The 26,211-nt window shown below is 40.9% G+C and overlaps 1 protein-coding gene across 1 annotated transcript in view; it reads left to right on the top strand.

Moving 5' to 3' along the window:
- Nucleotides 1-26,211, top strand: part of LOC135223608 (lipase 3-like) — a 211,913-nt gene that overhangs the window by 85,827 nt on the left and 99,875 nt on the right. Inside the window, exon 3 of the mRNA XM_064262196.1 lies at nucleotides 17,747-17,861. Coding sequence (XP_064118266.1) covers nucleotides 17,747-17,861 — 115 coding nt within the window. The remainder of the gene's footprint in view (nucleotides 1-17,746; nucleotides 17,862-26,211) is intronic.

The raw sequence follows: 26,211 nt of genomic DNA on the forward strand, positions 1-26,211 counted from the left end.
CTAGTAGTCCACATGGACGCCTCTCTGAGCGGATGGGGGTCTATTCTCAGTGCAAGAAGGTTCAAGGAACGTGGTCGACAGCATTCCGCCAGTTCCATATCAACATCCTAGAAGCAATGGCCATTTTCCTGACCCTGAAACGACTAGCTCCGGCCAGGAATATTCATATCAGACTAGTCTTGGACAGTGCAGTGATAGTTCACTGTCTAAACAGAGGAGGTTCCAAGTCGAGCCACATAAATCAGGTGATGATAGCAATCTTCTTGTTGGTAATGAAACATCATTGGCACCTGTCAGCTACTTACCTGGCAGGAGTACGGAATGTCATTGCGGATTCACTGTCCAGGACGCAAAGTCATTCAATTGGATTTGCCTACAAGTACCGGGCCTTCAGGTAGACCTGTTCGCCACGGAGTCCAACCACAAACTTCCATGTTATGTGGCTCCTAATTTGGATCCTCTGGCTCATGCCACAGATGCAATGTCCATAGGCTGGAACGTTTGGCAGAAGATTTACCTATTTCCACCACTAAACCTTTTGATGAAAGTTCTACACAAACTCAGATCTTTCAAAGGGTAGATAGCACTGGTAGCACCCAACTGGCTGAAGAGCAATTGGTTTCTTTTACTAGAGTTGAAACTCCGTCCCGGACGGATTCCCAACCCAAAGTTGATTCAGGTGGTACAAACTCAGACTGTGTCAGCTTCCTCAAAAATTCTGAATGCCCTAACTTTATGGACCATGAAGTTTGCGGCACAGAAAGATGCTAATATTGATCCGCTAAACACATTGTTCGTGGAATCAGACAAAAGAGAATCGACACTCCGGCAGTATGATTCAGCAGTGAGGAAGTTAGCCATCTTTCTAAAAGAATCAGATGTTCAGACAATGACTACGAATCTGGCAATTTTATTTTTTAGAACTCTGTTCAAAAAAGGCCTAGCTGCTAGTACCATTACTACGACTAAATCTGCCTTGAGGAAGATATTTCAGTCTGGCTTTAATATTGATTTGACAAATTCGTACTTCTCGTCTATCCCTAGAGCATGTGCTCGTCTGTGACCAGTAAACCGGCTTCATACGATCTCCTGGTTTTTAAATGACGTTCTCAAGTTAGCTTCAGATACTGATAATGAATCATGTCCATATATAACCCTTCTCAGAAAAACATTATTTTTACTGAGCCTGGCCTCAGGTGCCAGAATATCTGAACTGTCAGCTCTCTCTAGAGAACCAAATCATGTTGATTTCCTCCCGTCAGGAGAAGTTCTGCTTTCTCCGGATCTGAAATTCTTGGCAAAGAATGAAGACCCTCAGAACAGATGGTCTCCGTGGAAGAGGGACCCATCATTATGTCCAGTTATTACATTAAAATCTTATCTTGACTGAACTTCCAATAGGTCTTCAGGTCCTCTTTTTATTAGAGAGAATGGTGGAACCATTTCCTTGAAGGCCATCAGACAACAAATTCTTTATTTTATTATTATTTTATTAAACAAGCTAATCCGGATTCAGTTCCTCAGGTCCGTGATATCCGAGCAGTGGCTACCTTAGTTAATTATTTTCATCATATGAACTTCGATGATCTCAAAAAGTATACGGGTTGGAAATCTCCGACAGTATTTAAACGCCACTATCTAAAGTTTTTAGAGGCCCTTAAATATTCTGCAGTGGCTGCAGGGAACATTGTCTCCCCTGATACAGCCTAATTATGTATTTTGTAATTTTGTATATTATTAATTATCATTGATTTTGCTATTAATTACCTTTTGGTACTCCCTCTCACCTACCTGCCTCGCTTGTATTCCCTGCCTTTTTGCCTTTTTGTTACGGACTGGATTGCTTATCAACCCACTCCTGTACTTGTACATAGTTCATTATTTCATGTGTTATTATATTCATTACCTGTTCTTATTTTTCCTGGTGATGATATGGATTTGGTCATATATTATTATAAGTTAACCGTCTTACGCCAAAGCCCTAAAAATCGAAACTTCTCCTGTATGCCAGCGCCGGTTTGGAGTGAGCGCGGAAGCGGAAAAAATAATTTTTTCAAAAAATCACAGCGCGCTTAGTTTTGAAGATTAAGAGTGCATTTTTGGCTCATTTTTTTGTCATTGCCTGAAGTTTAGTATGCAATCACCAGAAATGAAAAATAATATCATTATCATATGTAAATAATGCGATATATGGTAGCGAAAAAAAAAAATTCATAGATAATTGTATTCAAATCACGCTGTGCAAAAAACGGTCAAAGCGAACTAGTTACTTTTTTTCATTGTATTTTACACTAAATTGCAATCATTTTGATATATAATTCATAGTAAAACAATAAAAGCAACACCGGAAAAATATTATCACAAAATGATGTACGAATTCGTAACGCGCGGACGTAAAAAATGTTATTTTAAAAAAATTCACCGTAATTCTAAATATTTGTTTCTAGAGACTTCCAATTTGTTTCAAAATTAAGAAAAATTATTGAATATTACGATACTGTAAGAGTTTTAGATTAGAATTGCAGATTTCGACCATTTCGGAGGAGTTAAATTTTGACCGAATGTCGAAATTTTTATAGATATTATTTTTTTATATGCACATATTTCGAGGGATGGAAAAAGGCTACGAAACCTTCACTTATTTTTTATTGTATTCTTCATGAATTTTCGCACATTTTGATATATGAAACTCTATAAAACGGCTAATATGAAAAGGAGCAAATATTAGGATAATGCGATGTACGTATTTCGGAGACTTGCGGCCGCGAATCGGCGCGTGGAGTGAAGGTAAATATATTTTTCAAAAATTCACCATAAATCACAATATTGTTCTAGAGACTACAAATTTGTTTCAAATGAAGAAAAATGATGGAATATTACTAGGCGTAAGAGTTTTTAGCTTACAATTGCGTTTTTCAACTATTTCGGTAGAGTCAAATTTGACCGAACGTGGTTTTTTTTTTTTTCTATTTATCATGATTTATATGCAAAAATATTTTGAAAAAAAAAAAGAGAAAAGCTACAACCTTCAATCATTTTTAGTTGTATTGTACATGAAAATTGCGCACATTTTCATATATAAAACTTTATGTAACAGCTAATTTTAAATGGTGCAAACATTTCGACAATCACACAAAAAAAATTCTGATTTTTCGGAAGAGTTACCGCGCCGACGTAAGGAAATTTTTTTTTTTTTTTTTTTTTCATAAATTCACCATAAATCGAAATATTGTGCTAGAGACTTCCAAGTCATTGCAAAATGAAGTTAAATGATTGAATATTACTAGAATATAAGAGTTTTAGCTTACAATTGAGTTTTTCGACCATTTCGGTAGAGTCAAAGTTGACCGAAAGTTGAAATTTTTGCACTTAACGTTATTTTATATGAAAATATTTCGAAACTGATAAAAGCTACAACCATGGGTTGTTTATTGTTTTATTGTGCATGAAATTGCGCACATTTCCATATATAAAACTTTATGTAACGGCAAATTTAAAAGGGTGCAAACATTAGGACAATCGCACGAAAATATTTATCGGAAGAGTTATCGCACGAACGTAAGGAAATAGTTTTTTCATAAATTCACCATAAATCGAAATATTGTGCTAGAGACGTCCAATTTGTTGTAAAATGAAGGCAAATGATTGAATATTACTATAATATAAGAATTTTAGCTTACAATTGCATTTCTCGACCATTTTTTCGGTAGAGTCAAAGTTGACCGAAGGTTGAAATTTTGCACTTATCATTATTTATATGAAAATATTTCAAAACTGATAAAAGCTACAATCATGAGTATTTTTTTGTTGTATTTTAAATTAAATTGCGCACATTTTCATATATAATACTTCATGTAAAAGATAATTTAAAATGGTGCAAAAATTATGTCAAAGTGAACCGAAATAATTTTTTGAGATGTGTCACTGATACTTTTTTTAGTGTGATAAGAAAGAAATTCGCGCTTGCGGCGCCTGCGTAGCGATTGTAAACAAAACAGCGCCTTGATCCGTGAACTCCAGCATCCACCAAGGCAGCGTGATTCAAAATTTTTCGGCGGTAGCCTAAAAGTATTTTTCCGCGAATTTAAAAAAAAACTTTTTTGAGCCGACGTATGATACGTCCAATCGGCATACGGGAGACATTTTGACTCGACGTTTCATGCGTCCAATTGGCGTAAGAGGGTTATTTACTCCTTGTATTTTGTTATCCTTAACTTGGATTATTAAAACAATAATTGTAAGAAAATTTTATTTTACCTTTTATATAATTTTTTTTTTCTTCTTTTTTTACTCTCAATTTACCAAGCTTGTATGGCCAATTCTCTGTTACTATTTCACTGGGCGACACAGGTCGATCCCAGAAAAGGGATTTTGACAAAGGAAAAATCTATTTCTGGTTGAAGACCTGTGTTTGCCCCAGTGCCCCATTCCCTCTCTTTTTCCTTCCCCCACCCTTTTGCTGGCCCAAGCTTGGGTTGCGTATTTTTTCAGGAATGAGGGATCTTGGCAGAGGTAGTAGTGACGAGCGGAAGGTGGCCGTTGTAACGGCACCTTGCTGGCGGGGGATTTTGACAGAGGAGAGACCTAATTGGCAAAGTATCTGTGATAGTGGCTTCCACTCGCCCCTGATGCTATACCGACACCCTATGAGGGTGATCGATCCAGAGGTAGTAACTCTGGCATTCCATATGGCTTTTTTCTATGGTATATTTAGCATTTTATTTATACCTAGAAATGAGTGCATAGGTACATTTCACTGGGTGACACAGGTCTTCACCCAGAAATAGATTTTTTCCTTTGTCAAAATCCCTTTTTTCATTATGGTAAAAAAAAAGGATTTTGACGTAAGGAAAAATCTATTTCTGGGCGATGGTTCGTGTCGCCCAGCGAAATAATCCTTTAATTCATTATTTCTTAGGTATAAATGATCTAACAAATACCAGAGAATAAACAAAATAAGAAAAGGTCAGTATAACTGACTCGCTCACCCACAAGGAGGGCGTCGGTATGAACACTAGGGCGAGTGAGACCACTACCACGAACTTCTTGCAATTAGAAATTTCCACAACAAAATCCCTCAAGAAGAGAGCCGACCCACAGAACGGGGCAGCAACTACTACTACTACAACCCACGCCTTAGGTGACTGCCGCGCCTCTGGTGGGGGCCATTCCTGAAGTTAGCAATCAATCTTGAGCGAAGGGTTGGGAAGAGGTGGGATTTCGCTGGGTGACACGAACCAATCGCCCAGAAATAGATTTTTCCTTATGTCAAAATTTTTTCTGGGCTCAGTTCGTGTCGCTGCGTGAAATTGTACCAGAGAATTAGCACAAGATTGAAATAAAGAAGGTCTCAATAAAACTTAAAATTCAACTATATACTATAATTGTAAGAAAATATTTATACAATTGTCCATACAATCTGGATAAAGAACAATACTTAAAAGGTAAACTTTATAGCTAACTTATATACAAAGTCCTTACGCCACTTAAAAGGTTGAATTTGAAATTAAACAATTGTGGTTGTTTGAAACAATCCTATTTTAAATAAACAACAAATTAAAAAACAAACTAAGAAAATACAACAAAATTAACAGTAATTGTAATAAAGCATGTGTGTGAGCAAACTTAAACTAAAAAAACACCAACCATAGTTCATAGATATAATAATCAATACAATAACCATTGGTAATGGGGACGTGTGGCACCCTAGCATAAAAATAAGGGGACCACATCCTAAAGATCAGTATGTACAGACGGCCAACGAAGAATTGACGTAGTTTCTTAATTCATTGTTCGTTATGGAAATATTGCCATATGCAGATGCCAGATTATTTACTTAACAATAAATAACATTTCCTTTCAAAGGTGCTATACTTGAAATAAATTACATTAGAATAGAGTAGACTTATTCAACGTATTAAAGATAATTATTTTGCAAAGTAAGGAAAATATATACCGATGGTTTCGCGATTTCTAATTTTATTCGCCACTCTAGCTTCGTGACACCATACCGAAGATTTTGAAGTTGGCTTGGCTGCCTCTCGAGTCTTGACTCAACGTATCGTACTGCACTGGGGTGTTGTCATTTCGTCTTCTACAGCCGATAAATAATACATCAAGGCGTTAACATTCTTTGAAAACGATGTTTAATTAAACTAATTTTGTCCTTTGATCAATAAAATAATTTGCATGATACATTTAGTGGGCCTAAATTGGACTTCCGATTTTCCCACATGATTAGCTTAGGTCTATGCTGTATGTTAAATCCAACGTTTGCTGAAGTTTAATGATAATAAACAACCTAATATATAACATAGGTCTAGGCTTAAAATCAATGTCATAAACATTGTTAACTGACAAAAAGATATGAAACATGTAGGTCTATATGCCACCTTTTATGATACGGATATTTTGAAATGAGATATTTCCCCAAGAGAATGGACCTCATATTATGCATGATTTATGTTATACATGTGGTAATCCTAAGGCAAACGAAGACCCTATTCAGGGCTATGAGTTTTAAAAAATTGGAAAAGAGCACATCATAACTGGTCCTTTTTTTATCATAAGCAAATTAATAAAATTAAAAAAAAATCCACGATTATAATACACCACTTCCTAGCATACTGATATCGAAACTTATTCGGTTATAATCAGTTTAATCACTTTAACTAATGCAACTGCCTAATACATATTTGCAGTTGTTTTCTCAAAAATATAAAAAAAACTCGTTACACATGACTAAGTTTACATTATTTTAAGTCAGTCTTCGCCCTAAGATTTCACAAATTAACCAAATTTTATAACCTATATATATATATATATATATATATATATATATATATATATATATATATATATATATATATATATATATATATATATATATATATATATATATATATATATATATATATATATATATATATATATATATATATATATATATATATATATATATATATATATATATATATATATATATATATATATATATATATATATAATTATTCAAAGGCAAATTGAAGATTGCTGGACCTATGGAATGAATGCATTGGGTTACGTCATCTGCTGTTGACAAAATCGGTTCTTGATTGAAAATCGTATATGATCGTATCTGATATTGGCTCACGAACACTCGAGACTAGTGAAAATGGTTCATTTTCAAAAATATTAGTATTTTCAAAAATATTATATAATTTCAATAATTTTTTATTAATGGAAAAAAGTTTTAAAAGCATATATACAATGCGGACCTACAGCGCCGCATACGTGAGGAGTGCAGGACCTCAGCTCTGCATTCAATGACTCCCCCTCAAATCTTCTTCCGCACTTTTGGTCGTTCCTCCGCGCTTTGGCAACACTGATTAGACTTATTCATTAGACAACTATCAAAGATTTCAAGTGTAGATTTAAAAATCTCTTCCTCTCCATCTAAAGTATTCATCAGACACCAGTCATAAGCGTAGAGCTAGTTATGATATGATGCATGGTTCAGCAATGTCGTGACGAGGCACTAGAATTCAAAAGTTCACAAATGAATGCTGCTCAGGCAACATTTACACCCTACTGTATTGTTTTGGCGCTCGTTTGTGGGGCTTCGAGGTGTTCCACCTCTAGGCCCATGTTCTAAATTTTGCCGTTCTTTAAACAATTTGATTCATCTATGTATGATTCTCTCAGGTTTATTAGGCTTTCTTGATATCTCTCCAACAGGAACTTGCACCGAATGCAGTGCAATAATTCTCTCGCCTCATCGAGGGAGTTTCTTAGACCTATAAATGACACATTGACATTAGATTCCCGTGCACATAACATCAAAAGCAATAGAGTGAGAGGTCGCCTGGTTTCACTGTTAGGATATCGTTTTATTTTTATTTTTGTTTTTAAATTTGATAGCATTTTGTGAGATTCCAATGTTTTCTGTAAAACATTTAACAAATGGAATAGTTCAACTACCTTAAACTTAATATTGAAATAATAATTTAAGGACTATGTTTATGATATACTACTATGATAGGTGTCTCCTATCTATTTGGTAATGTATATCTATGGTTGTGATATGACGTTTTTTATCACTTCGTTTCGTTCACCTCAATTTTGCTATATGGAAAATAGTTTTACACAATAACATAACATAATGTTCTAAAGATATCAGTGACTGTTTTTAACGTCATTACATGTGATTTCTTCCATTTTGAAAGAAAAATCGGTAAATAAGGCATGAATCGTACGTCAGGCAGGTGAACGAAAAATTATGAAACTCTGCCAATAGTTTTTTTGGCCGACAGTACAATCAATTGTGGGTGACCCTAGCAAAAAAAATAAGGGACACCCACTAAACCATCACAAGAGCAGCTAAGACTCAAGGGCAAACGTAGATGACATGTAGGCTAGACAAACGTTGGCTGAGATAGGTAAAAGGAGATCTGGATCTTCAACTAAACTACTGGAGCAGAGTCAAGGGGAAACTATGTTACCCGCTGCAACTGCTGAAAATTTTAGAGATTCCAAAGACTTAAGTAGTGACGCTTAAATACTGGCGGCGATTTCCATCCAGTATAATTTTTTCAAATCATCAAAATTCATATGTTGAAAGTAATGATTGAGGTGGCTACTGCCCTGACATCGTGTGCCTTGGGGAAGGATTCAGGGTTAGCTTGTTTAATAAAGTATAGGATCTGTTACCTAATACCTTTAATTGATAAAGTACCACCTTTTTCTCTTCTAAAGAGAGGACCCTAAGAGGATGAGGATGTCCTAGACAGAAAGGCTCGTAAGGTCGTTACTGGACAAAGAGAAAGATCTTGGGAAGGGGTATAACCTTCCATGGTTCCCACCTCAACAAAGGATCCTCATTCTCTGCTAAAAAGCTGCGATCCGGAGAAAGCAGAACTTCTCCTGAAGGAAGAAATTCTACATGACCCGCATCTCTGGATAACGCCGACAGTTCTGAAATTCTAGCTCCTGAAGCCAAGCTTAATATAAAACAATGTTTTTCTTAAGAGCATTATAAATGACATGTCGTATTATTTGTATCCGAAGCCAGTTTTAGAACATCATTTAAGAACCATGACACTGAAGTAGGCCTTACTGAAGGTCTAAGTCTAGCACAAGCTTGGAATAGACGAAAAGTAAGAATCTGTTTAAGTCTATGTTTAAAACCCAATTGAAAAAATCTTCTTCAAGGCTGACTTGTTTGTCATAATAGTACTAGCTGCTAACCCTTTTTCAAATAAGGATCTGAAAAAGGATATAGCCGAGTTGATTGTCATGATTTTAATGTCTGCTTCCCTCAGGAAGGATGCCAACTTTTTAACTGCAGCGTCATACTGCCTTAAAGTTGAATCTCTTTTATCCGATTCCAGGAAAAGGATATTTCGTGGATCGATATTTGCATCTCTCTTGGCTGCAAACTTCATGAAGTCCATAAAGTTAGGGTTTTGAGAATTCCTGAGGAAGCGAACACAGTCTTCATTTGTACTGACTGCGAGAGTCTGGGATTGGGAATTCGAAGAGGACAAAGACCCAATTCCAGGATACAAGGGTACCAGTTGCTCTTCGGCAGTCCGGAGCTACTAGAGCTACCTGACCCTTGAACGTCCTGAGTTTGTTCAGTACTTTCAGGAGAAGATTCACCGGAGGAAAGACATAAATCTCCTTCCAGTTGTTCCAATCTATGGACAGGGCGTCCGGGGCATAGGCCAGAGGGTCCAGGTTGGGAGCCACAATAACAAATGGAAGCTTTGTTGGTTTGGTTCGTTTGGAGTGCAAACAGAATCTACTTGTCAGGCCTGGTACCCTCCGGAGAATCCATTGGAACAAACTGTTGTCCAGTGACCATTCCGACTCCAGAGGAACTGAACAGGATAGAGCATCTGCTATGACGTTTCTCACTCCGGCCAGATGGGTGGAGGAAGAGGTGCCAACCAACTGAACTTGTCCGCCAGGGAAAAGATGGCTACCATGACATGATTCAGGTGTCTTGACTTGGAGCCTCCCCTGTTTATACAATGAACTACCACTGCGCTGTCCAGAACTAACGTTATATGAGAGTTCTTTGGCGGACGTAACCTCTTCAGAGTCAGGAACACTGCCATTGCTTCCAATACATTTATGTGAAGCTGGCGGAATTGGGGTGACCATGTTCCCTGAACTTTCTTGAACTGAGAATATCCTCCCCAGCCGCTTAATGAAGCGTCTGTGTGGATAGTGATTCCCGGAGGGGAAACTGAAGGGGGTACTGACATGGACAGGTTCTTTAACTTTGTCCAAGGGCGCAGACGATTCCGTAGAATCTGTGGTATTGTTTATAGCTTGTCCCTGGATCTGACATTTGCTCGCGAGCGCCAGATCCTGGTTAAGTTTTTCAGTTTGGCTTTCATCAAGATGTTTGTCACTGAGGCAAATTGGAGGGAACTAGGATTCTTTCCTGGTTTCTCCTTGGAAAGCCATATTTGGTACATTTAGAAATTGTTTTGCACTGACTTCGCTAATTTCTTTCTTTCCTCTTGGCTGATGAATCGACAGAGTATGGGAGGATAGATTCCATTGGATGCCCAGCCATTGAAAGTTGGACTCCGGAGTGAGTCTTGACTTTGTCCTGTTTTATCTGGAACCCCAGATATTCCAGGAATTGAATGACTTTCATTGTGGCTTTGCGACATCTCGACTGTTGGAGCCCAAATCAACCAATCGTCGAGGTACGCTACTACCATTATCCCTTGAGACCTCAGTTGTTGAACGACTACTTCGCCAATTTCGTGAATACTCTGGGTGCTACATTCAGACCGAAAGGAACTACCTTGAAGGAGAATGCTTGATCTCCTAGTCTGAAGCCCAGGTAAGGCGAAAGTGTCTTGCAATAGGGATATGATAGTATCCGTCTGTAAGATCGATAGAGGTGGTGATTGCCCCACGGGGAAGTAAGGTCCGCACCTGCGAGATAGTCAGCATTTTGAACTTTTCGCAGCGAATGGCCAAGTTTAAGCAGGACAAGTCTAAGATTACCCTTCTTTTTAATGAGCCTTTCTTTGGTACGCTGAACAAGCGACCCTGAAACTTTAATCTGTTGACTCTCGCTATTGCTCCTTTCTGGAGGAGCTCCTCCGCCCACCACTCCGTCAGTTCTTTTCGATGGAAGTTGAAGGAATGGTCTGGGTGGAGGGGGGTCTCCAATCCAACTCCAACCCAGGCCCTTCGACACAATGCTCTGTGCCCATTTGCTGAATCCCCACCGATGCCAGAAGAGAAACAGCCTCCCTCCTACCTTGGAGATCTCACTGCTGCTGGGTCGAGTGACCTCCGCGGCCTCCACGGAAGTGCTTTCCCCTGTTGAGCGACCTTCCTGATCCTCTCTGACGAAAGGATCCCCTAGCTCTACCTCCCCTGGCGAACCGGTCATAGTGTTGGAAGGCTTGGCCCTCGAACACCTGGTTAAAGGCGGGGGAGACAGCGTAGGAGGTGCAAGGCTGAGCCTGAGGGGAAATCACGTAAATGGGCTGAGCCGGAGTCTTCGAGGTAGAAGGCTGGCCTGATTGCACAATCGGCACAGCTGACACAGCTTGGTTAAAACGTTGAGGCTTCTTTTGATAAGGCTGGTATCGTTTAGCCTTTTTCAGCTTCTTGCCTGCTGCAGACTGATCTTGGCGCCTCTTAGCAGTGAGGCCCCAACGATCCTTGAGGCTCTGATTGAGCCTCGTTGCCTCATTTTGGACCTCCTTGACCATTGCTTCTGGGAAGAGGTCTGCCCCCCAGATGTTTGAGGAAAGCAGCTTATTCGGCTCATGCCGAATAGTTGCTTCCTGGAGGACATGCTTTCGGCAATTGACTCTGGCTGTCACAAACTCGTACAGGTCCGATTGGACCGTATAAGTCTGTGACTTGGTCAATAACTTGAAGAGCGGCTCTGAAGCATAGGAAATAGCCACTACTTCTGTCATTGCCATGGTGTTCATCGACCTGGCAAGCCTAGACTTGGCCTCAAACTCAGCTTGAATGAGGCTATCAGGAAGTCTTGGTAGCTTCTCGCCGAACTGGTCCATGGCGCAGTCCGGTTTGAGCTTACCTGCCGAGAAGGTGTTTGGCAGATCCTCCCACAAATCTCCAAGCGAAGGGAGCAAAGGAGAAGTGGGATCTGCTTCCCTTAACTGAGGTAAGGGTTCTCCCTTCAGGCCAGCTGGGATGGTGACAGTGGCGATCTTCGTTAAGAAGGGGAGAGGAGCCTCTTCCTCCATCGTAAAGATGGTGAAGGGACTCTTGAAAGCCTGAATCCTGGTGTTCAAGCAGTCCATCTCCTCTAGACACCGAAGCCACTCCCTTTGAGCCTGGTCCCGGGAGTACAGCACTGTCTCCCTCGGGACCTTATCCTCCCCAGTCATAGCTGCCTCCGTTAGTCTGGCGTAGCCAATGAACGGCGGTTGAAGGTTCTCCGGATAAAACTCGAAGTCTTCAATCCTTCGAGTACCGCACTCCGGGATGGAGATGAGTCCATCCTGAAAAGGGGCGTATGAAGCCACTCTCCAGGGGTTGTTCATTGAGAACGGAGGCAGAGAATCATGGGGGGAAGGAATCTGAACTAGACCAACACCAGGTGCCGGAGGAGTAGCTTGAGGGGGCCTGGTTTGAACCCGGATATTATGTTCTCCTGTGTCGTGATCCTGTCGGATAACTGGGAGAACATCTGCTCCATACTGTTCCTCAAAGAGCCTACCAAGTCCCCCATCTGCTGCATCATCCCAACGGAGAAAGCGTTGGGATCAAAGGCCGGAGCCGATGCAGAGGTGGAAGGGTAACTCGGTAGAGGTACCTCAGGAGGAGGAGAGACCGTTGACTCCGCCGGAGTACGGGGCCTCTCCTTGGAGGACTTGCTCTTGGAGGACCTAGAGCCTGAAACAGAAGATTTACCCTTCTCTGCTCCGGGATTTGAAGCCGAAGACTTACGAGACGATGACGCTGACGAAGTCTTTTTGGACGACGACGACGCCTTCGTTAGGGTTTTCTGCGCTCTGTGCCCCTTCACCTTGGGTTTCACAGAAGCGCTAGGCGTAGAATACTGGAGCTCAGCTCCTGTAAAGCCTTGGGAGGAAGCAGTAGAGATAGCGGGAGAAGAAGATCCAGAGGCGCCCAAGGGAAGCCCTTGAGCGTCCAACGTACCTACCTCGACCAACAGGTCGTCTACACCTACCATCGGTTCCACATTCAGGTCCAACGTCGCGACTTCCGCTGAGATATCCTGGCCTGGTTCCTTCATGCATGCGGCGACCTGCCGCTGGATTGCCATCATCGTCGGGGCTGCCTCCGCCAGGTCGACGTACCCCGTCGACTTGCCGCCGGGGAACAGCAGGACAGCCATCCTCTTTTCTAGAATGTAGGGCTGTCCCTTGGCGGCGTTCTTGCCGAAGCCGCCGACCCAAGCCCTCAAGGTTGCAAGGACGGTCTCTCCTACAGCGGCAGCCTGTAAGAGAGGGTGTCTTATTAGTTTTTAGTTTAAAGTTGAAGTTCAACCTTAGACTAAAATATAGCCTTAAGCCTACACATTTTGGGCATATATTTCACAAAATATGGAGAACTTAAGCTTAAAAGACATATTTGAAACTTAAACTTAAGATATAATGCAGTATTTACATGCTATAAATACAGCTGGAAATACTTACCCTGTCCAAAAACTGACTCACAAGATCATAGCAGATCGTACACGTTTCGTGGAACCAGACCTGCAGATTCCCGTGAGGAGTCGCGCACGGAGCATGGGACCTGCAGACTTCATGTCCACAGGGGTCCTGGAGCACGGCGTTGCATCCTGGGTGCTCACAGTTGGTAGTCTGTAAGTGGAAGGATACATGAGTATCATTATAACACTTACAAGGCTACTCTAGAACTCCGTTGCATGCCGGAGAGTGAAAAAATTTTTGGGCATAACCCCTCCCCTACCGCCTTAATAGGCATAAAATATAGCTCCGGTGTGAGCCGAAGTAGGAAACAGAGGGCAAGGGAGGGATCCAGCTTAAGATAACTTATCAATAACTTATGATTAACTTAAGCATAAAATAGCACAAAATTCCGGAAGACGATTCCGAATTGCGGTGGTGTCCGTCTCCGCCGGTTGCGCCGGAGAGACGGGATGGTTAAGGCAAAGGAGACCGACTGTAGCCTGAGGTCCGCCAGTAGGCGGGGTACTAGCTCCCTCCCTCACAATCGACGGGGGGCTCCGGGAAGAAAACAGAGCACCGACAACACGGGGAGGGGGCGAGAGGGCGAAACAGAACTCGAGCCTACAGCGGAGCGACGGAGCAACAAAGGAGGGGGGAGGCCAACCCCCCCACTTCGCCACAACGGAGCACCGTGAAGCAGAGAGACAAGGTCACTCCCTCCCAGTCGAGTGTCTGTCCAGCCTCCCCTACTCCCTCCGCATAGGGAGAGAGAAAGACAGGCCCGGTTGGAGCGAGCAAGGACGGACCTCCCTCCCCCCAACTCTATGGGAGAGCGGGAGGAGGGCAGGGTGACTGGGACGGGCGTCTGGCTGTACAGCGATCACAGGGTGACCACGATACGATAACACGATATAAACAACGAAATCGATAGCCTAGGTTAATGCAACCAAACTGATCAGCAAGATGCAACAGCTGATGCAACAAAACTGATAATAAGGAAGCAACAAAACTAATGGGGACCATGATACCATAAACCTAGGCTAAGATAACGTACCAGACGCCCTAGGCTAACCAAAACCAAATAAAATAATATAATAATTAAAATAACACAAAAGCAGGGGAAATAAATATAGTAAGAGAAAAAATCCAGGAGTGAACGACTAACCCGAAAGAAAGTCTACCACTCAAAGCTAGCCTGGGCCGATACTAAGAGCTATGGCTAGGGTCTGGATGGAAGAGATAATGCCTACGTAAGGTATAGAAAGACATGCATGCATGACATAAAACCAATACAGGCTAGATCCCCTAGCGAATAATAATCATAAAAAGGTCTAGAGACGCATAGAATAAAGGTAAGGTTCCAGGTATGGGAGACCGAGAACGAACCCGCCACGAGGCAGAACAATGCCGCCATGCTTCCGACCGAGAATCCGTATTTATACCTAAAAAACAGCAAATACTGACTCAAGGAAGGAATGAACTAAATAGGAACCTTTCGGAATACTTAACTTAGCTGATGCGATGGCTGAGCGTTCCATAGTGGCTGAAAATCCTCAAAAAGGGCACGAAAAACACAGAGCAAGAAAAAATGCGGCGTCTCGTAGACCTCTAACTTAAAGGATGGCCACCAGAGGCGCGGCAGTCATCTAAGCGTGGGTTGCAGTAGTAGTAGTTGCTGCCCCGTTCTGTGGGTCGGCTCTCTTCTTGAGGGATTTTGTTGTGGGAAATTTCTAATTGACAAGAAGTTCGTGGTAGTGGTCTCACTCGCCCTAGTGTTCATACCGACGCCCTCCTTGTGGGTGAGCAAGTCAGTTATACTGACCTTTTCTTTATTTTGTTTATTCTCTGGTATTTGTTAGATCATTTACCTAAGAAATAATGAATTAAAGGATTATTTCGCGCAGCGACACGAACTGAGCCCAGAAATAAACCCTATAAATCAGGAAAAAAAAAAATTTTTTTTAAAGACGAATCAAAAATTGGAAAAAAGGGCTTGATTAGATTGTTCTATACTTAATGTCTTTCTGAGTTATGTACCAAATTTCAGTGCTATAGCTTTAAAACTAAGTGAGAAGATAGATTTTGAAGGTCAATAAGTATAGTTTTGAGATACGGGCGTTCACAGTTTTCCTTTGTATTTTTATAAAGACAGTGTTAATAAATAATGATTACTGGTATTATGAATGCATATTTCTGTTTTGGGTATTAATAAACCAAAATTATGTCATTTCTCATAATTTAATCATAAATGATTATCCCTTTGCTCATATATCGTAGCCTGGGGCACTGCGTCATACGCAACTCTCTCTCTCTCTCTCTCCCTCACTAAATTGCCTTATTTCAGCAAATTTTCTTCTTCTGTATGTTAGTGAGATGATTTCCTTGTATTTTCCTCTTTAGCATGATGAAATTCTTGCCGAAACAAAGATAAACGAACGTCAAAGCAAGAGAATGTCATAGATGAAACACGAACGTGTACTCTCTTTTTACAAAGACAATGTTAATAAATCATGATTATTATGAATTTCATATTCCTTTTTGGGTATTAATGAACCAAAAATATGTTAGTTATCATAAATGAAGATCCCTTTGCTCAACGACCATAGCCTGGGGTACTGCACGACGTGTGCGTCAGGCAAGACGGGGCATTCCTAACTACGCACCCCTCCCTCTCTCTCTCTTCACTAACTACGCTAATATCGCATATATTATGATATTCTGTAATCATATTAGAGCTAATTTTCTTCCTCTGTATGTTAGCGAGATGTTTTGCTAGTCTTTTCCTCATTGGCATGATGAAATTCTTGCCGAAACAAAGATAAACATACGTAAGAGCTAGCGAATGTCAGAGGTGAAACTCGAACATGTCCACTACAAGAGGTTTCTTCTTGCACTAGAAGCCGTAAACTGACTAAGTTCCCTCCTGCCGCCTCATGGAATCTCTACAGATGCTGTTGCTCACAATATCGTTGACAATAATTATAAAAATTTACGATAACAAGAGATATTGCATTTCTTGTACGGATCAATGTTTTTGGCTTATTGAGTTATGTTTACTAATTACCCTGTAACTACGAAAGTAAGAGGAATTTTAACGAAATATTTCGTTTACGTATTCTCCATTGCCAAACAAAGCTCCATGAATTTTTTCATGACTGCATTTTTTGCCCTATACCCCCATATATAAGGGCTCCGGCCGGCCCCTTTAACCTAGATTGGGCATTTTTTATGACAAATTAGGATACATATTGGCCTGCTAATCTGCATTGTACTGTACCATACTTTTTATCATTCTTGTAATTGTTAATGTCCCCAAACCATAAAGTCAAAACTCATGCCTCTCACCAGGTTGTCCTTGTTTTTTTATGTGTAATTTCTCTCTTTCCATAAGCCACCAAACAATGTTGCCTACCACTGTGTATTTTCTTAGTCTCAAATTTTATTATGTATTGAAAAATACTAGTTTAATGAGAGTTTAATTCTTAAAGGATTTAGTTTGAAGTTAATGGTGACAGTGAAATACTGAAGTAAAATAGAAGTCGTGTTGAACAGGGAGATGGGAGGAGCCTTAAGGAAACAGATAAGTGGAGACAGAGAGTAATATTGCTGGGTTTGAAAATATGCTTCAAAAACCCTTAGTGTTCAGTGTACCATGTAGGCAGATGTGAAGGTACCCTGGCTTGAGAACATGTCCTTCTTGTTGAGGTCTGCTTTTTTTATTCAAATAACCATTATTTACAAAAAAAAGAGAAAAATAAGCCATTTTGCATAGTGCCAGAGAAGATAATGACGCCAAATCCCACTTAATTTCCATACTTGAACTGCTTGATCATGGACGAGTCTAGATGCAAAAAACATATAATATTATTTGCTTCTTAACAGCAAGCTAACACCCCATATACACATTGGGCAGTTTACCTATATTTATTTTGCATGTACGTAATTCCACACTTCATGGATATTGAGGCCCTTCCTTTCAAAAATGTCTTGTAGTACGTATATGATTTAAAGCAATGAGGATATGTATATGTATCAAATGATGTATCATAGTCGATAAGTTGGCACTAATGCTAATTCTGCCCTTGAATTTCCAGCCTATATTATGGCAGACGCAGGGTATGATGTGTGGCTTGGGAATGCCAGGGGGAACCTTTATTCAAGGAATCATACTAGGCTAGATCCAAATACAAGTCACTTTTGGCAATTCAGGTAAGTAAATTCCTTTTAAATTTAGGTGGGAATTTACAGAGCAGTATAATGTTCAAGTTTTTAGATCGCTTCTTTGTATGTGCATGTACTATATATATTGTAGAAAAATTTTTATTGAACTGATGCCAAATCCTAATGTCAATTCCTGTAAAGTCATTTAGATAATTGGCATCGCTATATATAACGTCACTCTGGTTTAAGTAAGCAGTTGTCATCCTCTTCATTAGCATGTTTAAATATGATTTTTAATTTTTTTCTTTTTCACCACTCATACCAGCTTCACAATGAAAGTTTCATCAGTAGGATTCTAAAATATGAAGAAATGACAAGTGCTTCGAGATTTTATAAAAAAAAATAGGTTTTGACAAAGGAAAAACCTATTTTTGGTAGTCGTTGTTGAGTCCTCAAGGAGTATCCTTTCCATGGTCTATCCAGAGCTCCATGTTGACCAGACTAATATCAAAGAATTCTCTTAACTGGTCTTATGGGCAGGTATTGTGTTGTAATGATAAACATTATAACACGTGATAGAGTATAAGTGGACTCAGGATAAGAAGGCACTTTCTGTTATCCTCAGCAAACGCTAATACCCAGTTTTCTTACATGTCAAAACAGCAAGAAGTGGTTATGAGCATATGCACAGTCATATTGTTTACATACATATGACCAAAACCCGACCAAGACACCATTCCTTTCTGTTGGTCAATGTAGGAAGATCCCTTACCCAAAGCCCATGTCTTTTCGTCAGGGAAGTAGGAGGGTTTTGAGGACCCAACAGCAACTACCTAAAATAGGTTTTTCCTACGTCAAAACCTGTTTTTTGATAGCGTACTTGCTGTCTCATCCTCAAGGAGCTTTACAAAGAAATTGAAGGGTGACAAAAAGCTCTTGGATTCTAATCATAACAACCCAAAAACATTTTTGGCCCAGGGTCAAGCCACTAGTTTCAAGGCCCCATTCTTTATTCCAAATACCTTTAGATTTGGAATGGTTGCAGTACTATTGTCAAACCCTTCCCAGTGATAATTAGCATGGTTTGCAGCTGTAGTGCCTTTGGGTCAAGAATATCTATGCCTCCCACTGATACTCAGTGTAGTCGAATTTGTTCAATCTTGTGGCAATTGTTGTAGGGAAAAATAAACCTTTTGGGATGTCTGCCATGACCTCTAGGTTAACCTTAAGTGCATGAACTGGGCATAATTTTATGTCTGCTAATTCTATTTTACTTAGAATAGGAGATTTCCTTCTTAAAGAAGTCTGATTCTTGGCCAGAAATGACAGGCCAGAAGGCAATAAAATTGATTGTCAGCTCTTTGCTTGATGTATTGTCCCTGTCTATGTGAGCCCAATTTGCTGATACAAGCTACTGATGCTAATGCAGTCAAGAATATTACATACTTTAGCTTGTGAGTTGTGGTTGTCCCCCTCTAAGAGGAAGACCCGTGATTGAAGTCTAAGCACCTTGTTCAGAAAGCAAGTGACTGGAACCCTTCTAGAGCAGATCATTGTAGTGCAAAGACCTCAAGGGAAGTGACAACTCCTATACTAGAGTCAAATCACAAATTCATAAATCAGTAATTATGTTAATGCTGCCTTGTATTCCATGATTTCTGTAACTGCAAGGCATTTGTCTTCAAAAAGATTAAGAAATTTTAAAATTAGTTTCTTAGAACCTTTTTTTTCTGGGCTCTCAGTGTGGATATACATAATGTAACTATATCTTCTATACATACTGTTATTGCCATATATATGAAGTCTGTAATTTTTGCACTAGGTACCTACTGCCTAGCAATATTAGGCAAGTAATTTTCATGGTATAGATAATATTTAAGAAATTCCACTCGTGAAGGTCTTGGCTTAGAAAGGAGTATCCTTAAAACTACTTTCCCTCCTACTAACTGGGATAAAACAGCAGACAGTTTTGGAATTTATCTCTTAGCCCGTTATTAAAGTAATAGGAACCAGTGCCTGTTTGGCCAGTTTTGGGCAATTAAGTAAGCTGTTCCTTAGTAGGTTAGGAGTTTGCTCAACACCCTTGAAATCTGGAGCTATGGAGGAAAGGGTATATCGTCCTTCATCTGTTTCAGTCTTGTAGGAAAGCATCTCTTGCTGTTGCTTGCCTGGCAGTTTGTGATTCTCAATGTGGTGAACAGGTCCATTTATATTTGTGGGAGCATGTTAGCTATTTTATGAAGAGTGGTTGTCCAATTCCAATCTGTTGAGGCTGTCATTTTCCTTGATAGGGAGTCTACTATTACATTGAGACACCAAGTAAGGTGAATTGCAGACAAGTACCACTTCCTTTCTTGCCCCATCAAAGGATGGCTAGCATTACCATATTGAGAGGAAGTGAGTATCATCCCGACCTCTTAATGTAGGAACTTGCAGTCATGTTATCTAGAACCAACTAAATGTTTCTCTTTTAGAGGTTTGAGTTTTTTGAGAGAGAAAAAGACAGCCATCAGCTCCAGGAAATTGATACAACAGTTCCTTAGAGTAGTGAACACCTCCCTGCCACCTGACACTCCTCCCAATATCCTCCCAACCTGTGAACAAGGCATCTGTGTGTATTGTCATTCATATAGACTGAGGAGTTAGGGTGACCTGTATCCTCAGAGACTTCCTCCAGGATCAAGGCTGAAGTATCTCCCTAACTTTTTCAATCTTTTGGGGAGGTCAATCTTGCATCTTTTTTGTTGCATGCTATAGCTGGAATTTGTCCATATTCATTTTTTGTAATCCAAGTATTGGATCTAATTGTTGATGCAAATTGCAACAAGCCATCATACATTCTAATTGCTGATCGGAAACTCTGGGCTGTGCAAGGCATATTTTGAGAACTTGCCTCATTCTGTTCCGAGTATGATGGGGAAAGACAATGAGCCATGAAAAGTATCCCAACATAGTCCCAGCTACTGAAAGTGTCTGCTGGGTGTGAAGTGGGATTTTGCCAATTTATCCTAAAACTTTTTGACTGTAGTCAGTTGACCACTGTTCTTAAGTTTTTCAAGCGCTTTTTTTTTTTTTTTTTTTTTTTTTTTTTTTTTTTTGTGTGGGGGGCCCCCAGATTGACCAATTGTCAAGGTGGGCTATTATAGTTGTATTCCTGTTTTGTTGAAGAACTACCACTACTAACTTTGCCAAATCTTAGGGCAATGTTTAGCCCACAGGGCATGGCTTCGAACCTGTGCATATCTTTCCCTATCCAGAGCCTTAGGAAGGGACGGAAGGGAACGACGACCGGGACATGCCAGTATGCATCTTTTAGAACCAAGTCCATTTTAGAACAATTGAACGCACTAGGGCAACATTAGTTATTTGGAAAATATGGCAAACATTGTGCTTGTTCAATGATGATAGGTCTATTTTGGGGGCACTTAGAGAGACATGCTTTGATGACAAATATCTGCATGTTTCTCAATGGCTCTCCTTAACAGGGACTTTATGCACATAACATTCCAAAGAGGATCCTGGTTTTTGGAAGAACCCCTTTACTGGAGGGGGAGGGGTGAGACTGTTCCCACCCAAGCCCATTTAACATTAGTGCTGTGTCCCTGTAGGGAAGACTTCAAATGCCTGTGGTGTCATTGAAGTCGACCCCCAACCATACCATTCCCATTTGTATCCACCTTATCGTCTACCTCTGCCATTGATGGCCATTCTATTTGGCCATCAAATAGAAAATTTTTTCACAAGGTCCAAAGACCTTGTGAAAAAATTTTCTTGCTATTGTTTTCATTTTGTGAAGCATCATCCCATCTGAACACCTACCTGGGTGACTGAAGGCTTTCCTTTTTAAGCGAGCCTTTTGTTTTTCGGATTTTTGTTTCCTAAATTCCCCTTTTTCCCAAAATAGAGTACACTCATACAATTCTGTTGGTGGGCTTGCTCGGTAAGTTTTTAACCACACAGACTCCTCAACAGGTCCTTACAGAAAGGGTTATGATGTAATACTAATGAAGTTACATTGGGAAGTGACTAGTTGGAGCCTTCCATTTGCACTTTTATGCGCCACTCTAGCAAGTCGTTGGATGCTTGTCTCAGGGTTCTCATAAGATTTTTAACCACAACAGCAACAATAATCTTGTTTCAGGACAAGAGAATTCACTTAGGTCCAACCGATCAGATAGACTGCTTCCCCCTCCTCTACCTCGCCAGAGACGCTTTTACATGCCCTCAGAAAGGCCTCTACTGACCAAGCAGGTGGACCCAGACCTGGTTTGTCTCGGTTCAGGTCTGCCATTGCAGCACCTGACTAGCGAGAGCATTTCTCTCTCACAGCAGGAGGCAGTGACGGAACCCACCGCCATGGCAGCTCTCCAAGCAGTCTTCTGGGTGGACCTGTGGTCTTTCAGTGTCCAAGGTCACAGTTTCCTCTGGGGCCATTACCCTGGGGGAAGACTCAGCCTTCAGGAGACTGTGTCAGTCTAAGGGTTGGGCTATTACCTACCTCGCCCACCAGATTGCTAACCTATGGGCTAACCTGGTGCTCAAGAGACGTGACGCTGTCCTCTCTCAAGCAACCAGGTCGCTTGGTTCTGAGTCAAGTTTGGCCTTAAGGAATGGACCTTTGCTGGCTTCTACCTCTTTCTTCAATAGAGAACAGGTAGATGCTGCAGTGGACAAGCGGTAGGATAACAATAAGGACCAGCTTGTAGGCAGTAGCGAAGGCTTCTGTGCCTGCGCATTCCACTGCAGCTGGACCTTCGAGTCTGGCTAGCTCTTCTTCGGCCCCAAAGAAGTCCTCCACTTCTAAGGGATCCTGAGGAACAACCCAGCCTTCTTCTTCCTCTTCGAAGAGAGCACCGTCACACTCCTTTCAGCCAACCTTGCCTTCGGGGAAGGGAGGTAAGGGTAAGAAGGGGAAATGCAAGGGTCAGCGTTCCCCTCCAGCTGCTGCCATTGGTGGAGGGGTGCCTATTGAGCCATTGGGCAACTTGGCAACAGTACGGAGCAGAGACTTGGGTAGTGAATGTCCTTCAGGAGGCTTAGCTACTGCTCTTCGAGTCTCTGCCACCCCTCACCAACCATCTGGTCCATCTTCTTTCCTACGTAGTGGGATCACCGAAGCACCAAGCACTAGTAGAAGTGCAGAAGATGCTGAGCAAGGGCGCTGTAGAAGTCATGTTAGACTGGTCTCCCGGGTTCTACAGCAAAGTCTTTCTTGTAGAGAAGACTTCGAGGGGTTGGAGACCGATCACAGACATTTCTCCCCTGAACCGGTTCATTCACCAGACTCTGTTCTAGATGGTGACAGCACGTTCAGTGTTGGCTTCTATCAGGGAGAATGACTTCATGCTTACGGTGAACCTCCGCTTCGTCCTCGGGGAAACGGTCTACCAGTTCAAGGCACTATGCTTTGGACTCTCAACCGCTCCCCAGGTGTTCACGAGATTATTCAACCTGGTCTCGGCTAGAGCACATTCACACAGGATACGTCTTTTGAGGTATCTTGACGATTGGTTGGTCCTGGCGAGCTCCCACTCGGAGTTGCTACAGGACAGGGATCGCCTTCTCAATTTTTGTGAGGATCTAGGGATCTTGATAAATCTGTAGAAGTCTGATCTCAAACCGAAGCAGAGGATGTTGTATCTGAGCATGCTGATAGACACGGTAGCAGCAATGGTCTTCCCCTTGGACTCTCGTATCAGCAGGCTCAGAGAGGCAGTTGGCTCTTCCTATCAAGACAGGAACACCTGCTCGGCTCTGGCAAGTCATGATTGGTCACCTGTCATCATTGGAGAAGCTGGTTCCTCATGGGCACCTTCACCTTTGGTCTCTCCAGTGGAGAATGGAGGGAGGAATTGTTGGCTATTTGGTTTGATGACCAAATAAGCAAATGAATGCCTATTAGCTTTAATAAAATTTTACCAAATGGTGGCCAAGAGACAGGCTATTCATTGCCAATAATCTAGCCTAGCCTGGATTTTGAAAAATTGAAATCCATGGATAAAACAATAAATAAAGTTTTAATATACTTTGTAAAGAAAAGCTATTGTTCTGTGTATAATATATGACTGAAAATTTAAAAAAAGGCATAAAATGAAAATAAAATTATTGCCAAATGGTGGTCAAGAGAAAGGCTATTCAGTGCCAATAATCTAGCCTATCCTAGGTTTTGAAAACCTTAAAATCCACATCTAAAACAATAAGTAAGACTTTAATATACTTTGTAAAGAAATAATATGTATATAATATGACTGAAAATGAGAACAAAAAGCATAAAATGAAAATAAAAATATTGCCAAATGGTGGCCAAGAGAAGGCTATTTAGTGCTGATAATCTAGCCTATCCTAGGTTTTGAAAACCTTAAAATCCTAGCTAAAACAATAAATAAGGCTTTAATATACTTTTTTAGGAATCAAGAGCAACTACGGCTATAGATAGTTTATTGTGCTCAGAACATCATATTAAAAAATCAGTCATTGGCCTTTTCTTCTTCAATCTAGAGCATGTGCTCGAGATGACCACCATTCAGCTCCCAGCATTTCTTAAAGGCGTAGCACAAAGTTGTTTAAGACATCCCTACAAACAGACCGAGGAATGGGATGTGAGATACCCACTCAAAAGAGACTGATCAATCAGCTTCCAAAGTTCTCTTTCAGCCAGTCTTAGGAAAGATTTGGTGTGTGAGAGCTTGCTCCATCTTGCTAGAACCAGAACTTTCTCATAAGTGTCAGAGGGTCTGTAGCTCACTTTTGAAGGCATTGAGGACCTCAACATATCTTTCTTTAGTGACTGTCACTGGCGTGCCTGATTCTTCAAAGAACATAGGTCTGATGATGCCTCTGGCTGAGATTGCAGCCCAAACTGTGCACTTAGGGGAGTGTAGAGGCTTGGTGACTATTTCGTTAGACCTGGAGGTTCCCCAGAAGACATTTGTCCTTCAAGATGAAAGTGGGCTTCATCTCAGATCCTAAGGAGGTTAAGAAATTCTGGGGTCTCCTCAATTTTCTTTAGCAACTTGACTGCCATAGCCTTTCTATGCTGTTTGTTGGAGGCTGTAAGGGTCTGCTTCGTCTGTATTCTGTATGGGTAAGCCTTTATATTGTTTACTAGTACTCTCCTGCACGTCTCATGGGATATGCTGAGAGATCGACTTCGCTTGCGCACAGAGCATTTCGGACTCCTTTACCCTCTCGATTAGCTCGGCTGTACACTTCCTGGGACGTCCTGAGTGGCTTGGACGATTATCAGTGGCTTGGATGATTATCAGTGGCTTCATTGAGGTTCTTCACAGTCCCATACTTCTCAAAGTTGTCCACCCAGTTCTGAATTCTGCTTTTGTAGGGAACATTCTCGCATTCAAATTGATGCATGAAAGTTTCCTGGGTTTTCTTGATGGAGCCCAGAGCATATTCTTTGCTCGAGCTTCCATTGAGGCCTTATTGTGCTTGCAGGCGTTGCTGCTGCCATGACCTGAAAAATAAGAGTGATCAGTTAATTAATGAAGGAAATATCACAAAAAGTGTGCACAGGGCTTGTTTTTTTGGGTCACAGTGTATATGACTGAAAATTAATGCTATTAGTCGAAATAAAGAGAAAAATCGTTCAACAACGAATTCGCTGAATGACCGGGTTGCTGGAACGGAACTCCATCTTTAAACAAGGAGTACTTGTATATACTTAGCAAGTAATTACGAATCAGAGCCCCTCCTTCCTCCTGCATATGGGAAAGGGCGAATACAATTGACTGCTTGCTGAAGTTGTACCTCTTTTACCCCAAAAGTGGAAGGGGCTAATACCTACATCTACACTAGCTCTACCACAATTTTCACATTTTTTAAGCTGCCAGCAAGTGAAACTATGAGCAATTTAATTACGTACTTGATAAGTATATACACATATAAAACATCATTTTATTATAAAAATGTAATTTTTAACAGAAATCTCAAGCACTACCATTGAGCATAAGCAGCTGCTGAAAAGCTTATGTCCTCTTATGCTGAGGACTTGGAGGCTGGGTTGGAGTCAGAGCTTTTGCAGTTTGCACAACTTATGAAGTCCATTCCAAGAGCTTTATATGAAACTATTCCTTCATCAGGTGGTGCAAAGGCTGCAAAAAGTCCTGAACTAGAAATGTATCAAATGATTCGCAGACATGACATGGTACATAGAAACATTTGCTAATGTTGAAATTGTATTACGGCTCTATCTTTGCGTGTTTTACAAACTGCACAGGGGAGTGATCATTCTCTTAAGATGAAACTAATGAAGAATTACCTAAGAAATACCATGGGGTAGGACTGCTTGTCTTCACTCACCTTGTTGAACATTGAACATGAGAAACTAAGGGAGGTTGATTATATTGATGTCATAAAACAGTTTGCAATTCAGAAGGCTCAAAAA

This window comes from Macrobrachium nipponense, chromosome 10 (genome assembly GCF_015104395.2).
Source record: "Macrobrachium nipponense isolate FS-2020 chromosome 10, ASM1510439v2, whole genome shotgun sequence".
Taxonomy (NCBI): domain Eukaryota; kingdom Metazoa; phylum Arthropoda; class Malacostraca; order Decapoda; family Palaemonidae; genus Macrobrachium; species Macrobrachium nipponense.